Below are 11,991 nucleotides of genomic sequence, written 5' to 3'. Positions count from 1 at the left end.
GTCATTCTGTCCATTCTAGTCTTTTTCTATTTCATTATTATTATTATTATTATTATTATTATTATTATTATTATTATCATTATTATTACTATTATTGTTATTGTACATTGTGTATTCTTTAGGGTGATATTAACTCTGCTCCACGCTTAAACATAGTAGGTGATGGTAATGCACCTCAACACTGAAGTCACCTACTATAAAATGGATAAAAGAAAAAAACTAATGTAGAAACATTGTGCAACATTATAGGTGACTCAGTGATCAGCAACCTACTTCTGTACATATAAAATAAACATTATAGGTTCACTAAATATTGCTTTTAGATTGTCTTAAATCCCATCAAATTAAATTCACACAATGGACGTTTAATGCATGCTTCATTCAAACTGACCCAAATGTATACCATAAATAGACAATCAGTTTCCTTTAATGCAGTGTTTTTCAACCTTGGGGTCGGGACCCCACATGGGGTCACCTGGAATTTCTAGTAATTGATAAAAAAAAAACAATTACTAATAATAAAAATATGTGGTGAGTTGAGAGAGACAATCACAATACATAAAAGATATGACAAACTGTGGTTGTGAAACTGCAGCACTGTGGTTCTGTTTATCTGTCAGTTGTTCATTGTGGTCAGTTTGAGATGCTGCAGCTCTTTCATAATTCAGTCTGAGTTATTGTTTTTTCAGTATTACTAATTGTCAGCCTTGTAAATATAAGCTGGACTGACTGTACATATCCTGGACCAGGAAAATCAAATTCTCACTTTGTGCAGTAATCTAGCTTTTCTGCCTCCGTCCATAATAATATACATTATATAGACTAAATGTGGTCTAAAATTAACCTTTATTTGCAACATAGTATAGTAAACTAATACATGATCACAAACAAATTAATTTTAGAAAAAAAAAAAAGTCTCTGTTTTGAATGTCTGGGGTCACCAGAAATTTGTGATGTTAAAATGGGGTCAGGAGCCAAAAAATGTTGGGAACCACTGCTTTCATGACTTTCAGATTCGTAGCAGCATGTCTGACCATGGTGTCTCCCAGAAGTTTAGCAGAACAAACACATCAGCCCTTTGGAACACACAGTTCATACGCCCGTGCGGTCGTGATGACTCTTTTTCCGACAGCCCCTGAACGCACCGCGGGAACAACCCCCGCCCCAATGACCTCCCCTGCTCTGACGTCACTCCAACGGCTATTTGCATGGAGTGTTTTCTGGCTGCGGCTTCAACTGAGCTGCAGAGAGAGAGAGGAGTGTAGAGGAGAGGAAGAAGAAGAAGAAGAAGAGGTGCAAGGAAAACAGGAGGAGGAGGGGGAGAGAGAGAGAGAGAGAGAGAGAGAGGGAAAAACCAAGGATAAGGTGTCGGAAACGTATAGAAAAAAAAGAAGAGGGGGGGAAATTACAGGAGTGGGTTGTTCGTGTTCGGGAAAATGGAGCTACCCGCCGCGGGAGAGCACGTCTTTGCGGTGGAGAGCATCGAGAAGAAGCGGAGCAGAAAGGTTGGTCCGAAGAGCGCATGAAGGACACTGGGGGGGGGGGGGTTGGCTTTGCTTCTCTGTGCTGATTACATGTGTTATTATTATTATTATTATTATTATTATTATTATTATTATTGTTACTACCTCTGTACATAACCTGATCTGTCGGTGCAGTCCACAGTGAATGCGCCTCCTGCTGCTGCGTAAAAGTCTAAAGTCTCCTGATGCCATTTGTCTCCGTTCACAGGGGAGGGTTGAGTATCTGGTCAAGTGGAGGGGATGGTCTCCAAAGTAAGTCTACCTCCAAACATATGATCACTGTGCAGTAATGATGACAGTCAAACACAGCTAATAAACGCGTGGATTTTGGACAAGCGTGGGCGCGCATATGGGCGGTTACGCGTTCTTCGCTTGAGGCGTTTGACGCGTTTGGTGAGCGATGATGGATGTGGTTTTAGTGTGTCTGCAGTCCCCGGTGTGCCAATTAAGGACAGACACGGCTGGAAGTGGAGCCTGCGCATGTTTAGGCTTCACAAATGCTCGTGTGTGTTCAGTTAAATGGATGGAGGGACAGTTCCACCTCCACCTCCAACACCTCCACCCTGGACAGTCGTGCGTAAAAGTTACTCGTGATTTATTGCACGTGCGTCCGCGGGGACTGCAAGTGTGTCAGCATGTTGTTTTACACGCGGACACGCCCACACGCATGAGCTGTGGTGGAAGTGTGTCACGGCCTGTCCGGGTTCAGAGTCCTCAGTTTGACAGCGGACTGTGTTTGGTCTGACAGATACAACACGTGGGAGCCAGAAGAAAACATCCTGGACCCCAGACTGCTGGACGCGTTCCAAGACAGGTAAGATCAGACCACACTGTGAACCCAGACTGTGGGTTTACTGAAAGGCTTTAATTACAATGCACTTAAATGATTTCAGTTTTATTCCATTACTATAAAATGTTCAGTGTATTCTGCTTATTTGTAGACAGAGTCAAAAGTATGAAACAGTTTCAGCTGAATTAATTTAAGTCACTCAGTTTTAGTCCTGACCACACCTTTGTATCTGTGCAGTGCATTGTGGGTATTGTTCCTGTTGTTGTAAATGTGTTGTTTTTCTGTGCAGGGTTCAGTGGGTTGTGCTGTTAGTGTTCATTTGGACTGAATGTGTGTGTGTCAGTGTTTATTGGCCTTTCTGTGTGTGTTTGTTTGTTTGTTTGTGTATTTGTGTACAGCTGCACCAGGAGTCAGAGCCAGAGAAGAACTATGGGTTTACTGTTCAGATAAAATTATACTAGTTCCATTTTAAACTTTATGCTTTACTAATTAAGAAGTATCTTCTGTGTTGACAAATTGTGTTGAGCAACCTTCCTGTCTAACTTCCATCCACACTTCAGTATATGCTGCAGAGTCATTACACAAAACCATTTATGTTGCAAAAATTTTTTATTTATACTTGGAATTGGGTAAAATGAACTGATGATATTCAGTCTAATGATTATACAAAACAGCTGACACTGGAACAAATTTAAGTTAAATTAACTTGGCATTCAGTGTGTTGGACCTAAAATAACAATTTCATTCAAATCAAGCATTTCAGTTTAATACACTCAAGTTTTCTTTACTCATTACTTCAATTTTTTAAGGTAACAAGTTACCTCAGATTTTTTTAAGTAAACTCAACTTATCCGGTCTGACAGGGTTCGATCATTTGTCTTCACATTCTAATGTAGATCACACAAAAATAAACTGGTCATACTATTATAAATACACTGTTTCCTACTTTTCCAGTTCTTGAAACAGTGTGTTGTTGTTTCTCATCTGTCCACACTGTCAGACTGGATAAGCTGAGTTTACTTAAAACATTTGAGGAAACCGGTTGCCTCAACTTTAAGTAATGAGTAATGAAAACTTGAGTGTATTAAACTGAAATGCTTGATTTGAATAAAATTGCTATTTTAAGTCCAACACACTAAACGCCAAATTAATTTAACTTCAAATGTGTTGTAATGTCAGTTTCTTTGTAGAATCATTAGACTGAATATCATCAGCTCATTTTACTCAATTCCAAGTTGATACAAATTAAAATCTTTTGCAATATAAATTGTTTTGTATAATTATTCAACTTAATGTATTGTAGTGTGGATGGTAGTTAGACAGGAAGTTGGCTCAGTGTAATTTGCCAGTACAGGAAGTGCTCTTAATTTGGTAAGGCATAAAGATTTAGATTCAGCTAGAGCTGCAACTGATTAATCGACTCAAAGTGATCCCAAAAAAATTATCCAACCACAGTTCTCCTGAATCAAAGCTTTGTTTCCTTCATTTCTCTGCTGTTAAACATTGGTTCCACTGTTGTGTTTCACATGGACGCTTATTGTGACGCACAAAGAAGCTTCAATTCAGGAAAACTGCAATAGAATATTTCCCTTCAATCAATTTGAGTCGATTAATTGAATCGGGAATTTTTGCTTTGGCTTCAAACACCTAATCGATTAATCGTTTCAGCTCTATTATAAATACACTGTTTCCTACATTTCCAGTTCTTGAAACAGTGTGTTGTTGTTGTTACTCATCTGTCCACACTGTCAGACTGGATAAGCTGAGTTTACTTAAAACATCTCAGGTAACTCGTTGCCTTAAAAACTTTAAGTAATGAAAACTTGAGTGTATTAAACTTAAACGCTTGATTTGAATAAAATTGCTATTTTAAGTCCAACACACTAAATGCCAAATTAATTTAACTTCAAATGTGTTGTAATGTCAGTTGCTTTGTATAATCATTAGACTGAATATCACCAGTTTATTGGACTCAGTTCCAAGTTGATTTAAAATTAAATCTTTTGTATTTTATAAATTGCTTTGTATAATTATTCATCTGAATATATTATAGTGTGGCTTAAAGTTAGGCAGGAAGTTAGCTCAATGTAATCAACTAGTACAGGGAGTGCTTGTAATTCAGCAAAGCATAAAGGTTTAGATAAGTAAGTAAGATTAGATTAAACAAGTACTATCTTAGATGAACAGTAAATCCATAGTTGTTCCTGTGGCTCTGACTCCTGGTGCAGATGTACAAAAATACACAAACAAACACATTCAGTCCAAATGAACACTAACAGCACAACCCACTGAACCCTGCACAGAAAAACAACACATTTACGACAACAGGAACAATACCCACAATGCACTGCACAGATACAAAGGTGTGGTCAGGACTAAAACTGAGGGATTTAAATCCACTCAACTTAAGCTTTTTCATACTTTCAACTGTGTCTACTATTCAGTAGAATATACTGAACACTTTATAGTAATGGAATAAAACTTAACCCTTTCATGCATGAATTATGAGAACCTTAGTCAATATTTTTTTCTTGAGTGATTTTATTCCTCTTCAGGCATTGAAAAAAACAATACAGTTGAAAATTTTTTATGAACCTATTTTTCATGGAGTCACAAAAATGTCCACTCAGCTGGACGCCATGTGTGTATTTTTTGAAGCAAAGAACCATGTATTTAAAACCCATCATTAGAAAGTGATAAACTGTGTGACAACTATGAAATAAAAACATGTTTAAATGCTGCTAATGCTGTTTTCTCACATTTGATCATAGTCTAATACTAGTTGTTATTCAATTCACGGAGATACTATGCAAAAAACAAAACCTTTTTGTGCAAAAAAAACAAAAAAAAACAGTCTAATAACAATCAGCAATTGATTTGCACTCAAACATGTTAGTGCAGATCAGGTTTATCAGGAACAGCAGAGTTACAGTAATAGTATGAATGTCAGTGTTTGTGATGATGCATAAGTGTCTTCTGTGTTGGCTGAAGTGGAACTAAAGCAACAAAACCCATGAATATACAAGAGAACAGCTGGAGAACAACTGTCCACTGGAGTGACCAGTATGTATGAAAGGGTTAAATTATTTCAGTACATTGTAATTAAAGCATTTTAGTAAATACAATGTCTGGTCTTGCAGTGCACATGTTCTTTTCAAATCTTGTGAAGTCGTTGTCTCCATGATCTGTCCGAGTCAGTGCAGCTTCAGTAGAACTCAAACCACACAGCAGCTTCAGCTCTGTGACCGTCTGCCTCTTCACGTGGCGCTGAGAATGAAGCGTTGGCTAAAGTCGCACTCATTCAGGAACTGCTGTAATCATTTAGCTGCTGGTGTGGTCAGAGGGTCAGGTGAGGGTTCAGCTCAGTGTTACCACAGTAAAAGTGTCACTCTAAGCCACTGTCTGCTGGATGCTTATGTCACCTGAGAGTTATTTGTCAGCATCAGGTTCTCATGCTGAAGTGTTACCTGCCCGCCCACCGTGCACTCACACGGACCATAATGCACCTGTGTCATCACTGTCCACAACCAACAGCTGTGTTGGACTCAGTGATGAATCTGACGTTTTTATACTTAGTTTTTGTTTTATGAATGAATGAATGGTTTATTTTTGGTTTGTACAGTAATCACCACACACAGTACAACAACCACAATAAACACAAAACCAAAAACAAGGAATAGGCCACAAGAAGAAGAAGCTTATTTTTTGCCAATCCTTTTCACCGGACACACACTTAGATTTATCAACAGACAAATGATACAACACACAAACCAGGGGTCACTGGTTGAACACAAAATATTTAAATGACAGACAGTAGTAATCATGCATTATTACCTCCACCAGGAGGTACTGTCATCACTTTGCTTTGTGTGTTTGTGTGTTTGTTTGTTATCAACTTTACTAGAAAACTATTCCAACTATCTTTCCCAAATCTTCCCCACAGATAGGCCTAGGCCCTGGGACCAGCCCAGTCCATTTTGGTCCCAGTAGGCCAAAGTTCAAGGTCACAGCAAGGTCACAACATCTACAATTTTCCATCTGTCATCATTGAGACATTTTCGAAAATTCATAAAAACTTCAAAACGACTCCGATTAGCCTCCAATTGGATCCACCTGTAGCTTAGAACAATATCTTGTGTCTGGAACTAAACTGTCCACATCCACTGTGGAATGTGGACTCTGTGGACATTTACATTTAACATTAAAAATCCCATTTACCACACATTTAAAATTAGAACTCAACAAATATTGATGTGAATTGAATCTAATTTGACAGACACATGACTGGTACCAGCTTCAGCTGTTTCTGCTGTATGGAACAACCTGGAAACTGTTGAATTTAAACAGAAATAGTCAATCCACACATGCACAGCGTTCAGGGTCCTTGGTGGAGGTTTGCGTTCTCTGAACACTTGTATCTTTTTTGTGTTTTGTTTATCTCGTCACATCTTTTACATCATTTGTTTTGTTTTGTCATTTTATACCTTTTACAAATGTGTTAAAACCACAAATAACTGCTTTCAACTTTCACTAAGGACCAAAACTCCTCTTTTACACTTGGAAGAAGTGCTTTGGCTTTTGTCATGGTAATTACTGAAACTGACTGATATGAATATTTTTGTTTCTGGATCATTTTTTGCGCCTTCACCCAGCTCCAGTTGTTCTGTTCTCCTGCTGTCTGTTTCTTGCTAACGTTTCCATATGGGTAGCCACGGTGGAATTAGCTGGCTGGCTAATTGCTAAGCAGTTCAGTGAGTGACTGTCCAGGCAGGTCCATATGAGGGACAGTCTAATTGAATTATTTATTTTTTGAACCTATGTGTGTTGAACTGTCACTGGCTTTTCTCTTCCTCCCTTATCTTGTGCTTCCAGTGACCTCTAGGCACAGGTCACACATTCAAGGAAAAACATTGACATCGCTCTGCATCTGTTTGAGCAATTACCTCTCTGTGTCTAAAGGGGAGATTTTATTGAAACTAATTGTGCGTCTCTCTGGGGAGCCAAATTGTCTGAATGCCAGGCTATGAAAATACACTGAGTCGTCGTTGTAATTAGATGTGAGGGAGGAGGGTGGGGGAGGGGGACTGACATCACTCCTGTCTGCAGTATTGAGTTACTGCTGTGGAGGGACCTGCATGGAGACCAAAGAAAGCTGAGGAAAGTCCATACGAGGCTGCTTTTATCCTCCTCTGTGGATCTGGATGTTAGCAGCGCGGTCCAGTGTTGTTCAGGGATGGAACATTTTAACTTAGTGTCAACCTTATTGTCATTTAAAGCCAAGGGAAACCAAACTGACACTACAGAGAACAAAAGGTCCAGACAAACGGTACTATTTTCAACAGCTTCTTTAATCTGCGCTGGACGTTTCACTCTGCATTTGGACACAGAACTCCAATCCTGTAACATGGACCCAGTGTTTTCTAATTGAGCCTGAGGAGGACACCCATGACGTTGCGTTGCCATGCAACAGACACTCATCTCTGGGAGATAGTTTCACTGATTGGCTGCTGTTTCTCCTCTCATAGGGAGCGTCAGGAGCAGCTGATGGGTTATCGCAAGAGAGGACCCAAGCCCAAACACCTTCTGGTTCAGGTGAGCTCGGTTTGTGACGTAATACTCTTCTTAAGTCTCAAAATTATTAATAATTACACAGATGACTTCAGTTTGAAAGACTGTGAACTACAGGAAGGGCTGGTAGAAATGCTGTCAAATACTGACTGATCATGGATTTTCAAGGGTTGATATAATAACAGTCGTTTAAAGGTGAGAAACCCCATATCATCTGGACTTCTCCCAAAAACTGACATTAAAAACTCACTATGCATCTTGGACTTTATTAGAAATGGTAAAATTTGTAGACTGAATGTTTAAGTTAAAGTAAGTAAAAATGTAGAACTGAACATAAAACTGTGACTGTAAAATGTTGGTGAGTATGTTTAAACAGCTTTGGAGCTTTTCTGTTCTAGTTCAGAACACTAATGTTAATTACTGACCACCACTGGCACCAGTGTCTGCTAAGTGATATATTTCTATTTAGGTAATACTTTGTGTTTGCAGTAGTTAATCATTTGATCTCTATTCCATACCCCTGGAAAAATGTATTAACTAGAAAAGCACTCGGAGAGCGCAGACCTCCGCCAAGGCAGATCATTGCCCCCCCACCCCCACCCCCAATCACCACCAAAATGTAATCATTTGTTCCTTGTGCCAGTATCAACATTTCCTGAAATTTTCATCCAAATCCGTCCAGAACTTTTTGAGTTATCTTGCACACAGACAGACAGACAGACAGACAGACAGACAGACAGACAAACCAACGCCGGCATAAACAGAACCTCCTTGGCGGAGATAAAAACTGAATTAAACTCCCCAACTGGAGTCTTAACAGTGTGCTTACATTTCTTTCATATTTTGTTGCTAGTTTTGTATTTAATCTGGATATTTTTGCCTGGATATGCACACATTTGAAGGCTCTTTGAATTCCTGAAATAATCTGGTTTATGTTTGCTGCCTGAAAGCTGTAAAAATGTCTAAAAATATGTCTCCAATAAACAGGCTTGTGGATGTTACATGCATTTAATTTTATTGTGACCAGTCCCCTGACCTAACAGATGTAACTGAATTGAACATTTCGTGCATCAATCAGTGGTCCAAAAGGCCAGAGGAGCGTTTTTGTTCCTCTCTGGAGGGTGTTCGTCGTAACACATGGGATAAAGTCAGTGATGGGGCACAAAGCAGCCAGTGACATTCCTCCAAGCTGAGGTCACAGCCACAGGAGACACTTTGAAATGTCAGTGTGACGGGCCAGCCGGTGCCTGAAAGAGCTGCTGGTGAGCAGTAGGAGGGCTGGGTGAATATGAAGGAGCGCTTCCAAAATGATGGTGGCAGTGGTTTGGGCCTCTTCACACATTCCAAGCAGAGTTTCCTCACCCCAGCCCATGGGCCCCAGGCTTTTTGTTGTTGTATGGACTGTGTGTTCAGGGCAAAGCCTTTAATTTTTCATGTTGTACTCTTTGTGTTCTACCTTTTGTGTTTCTTTCTGTGACACTAATTGTCTTGTTTCGCAGGTCCCTTCATTCGCCCGGAGATCCAGTATCCTGGCAGATCTTCACGAGGCATCCCTGGATGACAACAGCTGTCAGAAGACCGGTTCCATCCAGATGCTGTGTCCCCAGAGCCAGCAGTACCAGCTGAACAGCAAGAAGCACCACCAGTACCAGCCGCTGTGCCGGGAGCGCGAGGTCGAGCAGCAGGCCAACGGCAAGAAGTTCTACTACCAGCTCAACAGCAAGAAGCACCACCACTACCAGCCGGACCTCAAGATACACGAGCCCATATTCGCTAAACCCAGAGAGGTGAAAGCCCCGGAGCAGGGCTACAACCTTCCACCAGTGCTGCAGCAGAAATGGGTGCGGGACAAAGACTCAGGCTGCCTGACCAAAGTGAAGGACATCACCATGGAGCTGAAGAAGCTTCCAGCCGATCTCAACGGGCACAAAGCGCCAGAGAAGGTGAAACCTAAGGACAGCGCTTTACCGCAGTCCAACGGCGTCAGCAGCAGCAAGCTCAAGATCGTCAAGAATAAGAACAAGAACGGGCGGATCGTTATCGTCATGAGCAAGTACATGGAAAATGGAATGAAGTCGGCCAAGATCAAAAATGATTCGGAAGCTGCGGAAAAGCCGCTGCAGGGAAGTGATACCAGCAGCACCGAGAACCACCTGGAGAAGATGAAACTAGTCAAGAAGCTCGGTCTCATGAATGGATTTGCAAAAACCCCCAAAGACAAACTGACTGCTCCTAGTTCAGGATTAAATGGAGATTGCCTGAAAGAAAAGGGGCGGAGCCCTAAACCGGAACCAACTGTGACAGAACAGGATAAACATGTCGAGGTCAGGGGTCAGGGGCAACTTCCAGCAGATCAGCCTTTGCAGTTGACAACCAAGTCTAATCTGGTCCCCCTGCCTTTGGATATGGGAGACCCCTCCCCAGCCGACAAAAGAGGAAGCCAAGGTGGAGCTGACGGACTCAAGCGACACCTCTCTGACACGGACAGCGAGCAGCATGTGGGCGCGAAGAGGTTTGTAAGCTCTAGGAGTATCAGTACTCCCAACTCTGCGTCCTCACCGACCCAAAGCATCAGCGCAGACCAAACGGTCCTCCTGCAGGACTGCACCTACCAAGACGAGCCCATGGACTTGAGCATTGTCAAGTCCAGGCCTAAAGCTTCAACTCCCACGGGGACGCAGGCCCAAACGTCCCCGTCAACTGAGGCTTTAACACAGGACGACACACACACACGAGCAGACGCACAAACAGAACCTCAGGCTGAAACACAACAAACTGCAGAGGACGAAAACAGCAGCTCACTGCCTGTTTCTAACCACAAAAAGAGAAAAGAGGAGCCTTTTCCTTCGTTCCAGCCATTCCTTGGGAATATAGTCATTACGGACATAACTACGAACTGCCTCACAGTCACATTTAAAGAATACATAACAGCATAAGCTGAGTACAAACTGTGCAATTGTATAAATGTATAATGAAATATTTGTATTTTCAGATGCTTGAATGTACAACGGAACCCTTGGTGTTTTGGTTTTATACAGGTCAGATAAGCATTTATTGCATAACTTTTCTTATAAGCTCTGCCTGTTGGTATTTCTGTAGGGTTTATCACATGCAGTATCTGATTTCAGCTATTTGAGATGTAGTTGAAAAAAATGCCGGAACTATAATGGAAGATTTAAGCACTTATTCTTGTAAATACTGTTGACTTTTTTCTATGTAATTTGATTTATATACTCAACGGTCTACATCTCAGATGATGTTAAAATGTTGGAGAATTTTGTAAGCAAGAAGATTCTATTGAAACATGGTAAATAACACTGTGTGTGTGTGTGTGTGTGTGTGTGTGCGTGCGTGCGTGTGTGTGTGTGTGCGTGCGTGCGTGTGTGTGTGTGTGCGTGTGTGTGTGTGTGTGTGTGAACAGATGGGCAGTTTTAAACAAGGCTGCATGCTGCTTGGACAGATTATGCCATTAGGCCTGATTAAACGAGCAGATAACGAAAAATGAACTGCCTTTCTGTTAATAAATGTTAATTTGTTGAAGAGGAGACGGTGCACACACTGTCAACAGTTGATGTTTGGTAGATTCTGTTATTTGGTGTCAGAGTTGAGTGTCATATGAGTTAGTGCTTCATGGTCATCTCCGTCATGCAGGACTACATAAGGATCTTCATGAGCAGAAAAGTTATTTTGGTCAACTTTTGGAACACGTGTTGTATTTTAAAAGTTGTTGGAAGCACATGTTATCATAATCAGATCGGTTCCCCTGTGTCCTATATAACCTACATCCTGCCTCCTCTGCTTGTGGATCCTGTTTGAGGACCTGTCCCCTCCATGCAGCACTAATACAGTCTGAAAAGTCTAGAGGTGCACTAAAAACTGCTCTGTCAGGACACTCATCAGATGCACTTTTGGTGTTTTGTGTGCAGACATAAGTGAAGACTTCCTGATACATTTTGCAATAATAAAATTGTTTGCAACGGGAATTTGGACTCGTTTTCTCTGATTGCCTCTGCCATGAGGTACTGTGATCACTTTGCTTTGTGTGTTTGGCTGTTTACATGTTTATTTGTTAGCAACTTTACGGGAAAACTTTTCCAACCACCTTTACTA

The 11,991-nt window shown here is 41.0% G+C and overlaps 1 protein-coding gene across 1 annotated transcript; it reads left to right on the top strand.

The window, feature by feature from the left end:
- The first annotated feature begins 1,269 nt into the window (after positions 1-1,269).
- Positions 1,270-11,870, top strand: LOC115425468 (E3 SUMO-protein ligase CBX4-like). Its single transcript, XM_030143083.1, has 5 exons — positions 1,270-1,505; positions 1,732-1,775; positions 2,272-2,337; positions 7,839-7,905; positions 9,381-11,870. The coding sequence occupies exons 1-5, from the start codon at positions 1,437-1,439 to the stop codon at positions 10,815-10,817; spliced, it is 1,683 nt and encodes a 560-aa protein (XP_029998943.1). The 5' UTR covers positions 1,270-1,436; the 3' UTR covers positions 10,818-11,870.
- The last annotated feature ends 121 nt before the right edge of the window (positions 11,871-11,991 follow it).

The sequence above is a fragment of the Sphaeramia orbicularis genome, chromosome 1 (assembly GCF_902148855.1).
Source record: "Sphaeramia orbicularis chromosome 1, fSphaOr1.1, whole genome shotgun sequence".
Taxonomy (NCBI): Eukaryota; Metazoa; Chordata; class Actinopteri; order Kurtiformes; family Apogonidae; genus Sphaeramia; species Sphaeramia orbicularis.
The sequence above is the reverse complement of the archived record's forward strand: the minus strand, read 5'-3'. Positions and strand labels throughout refer to the sequence as shown.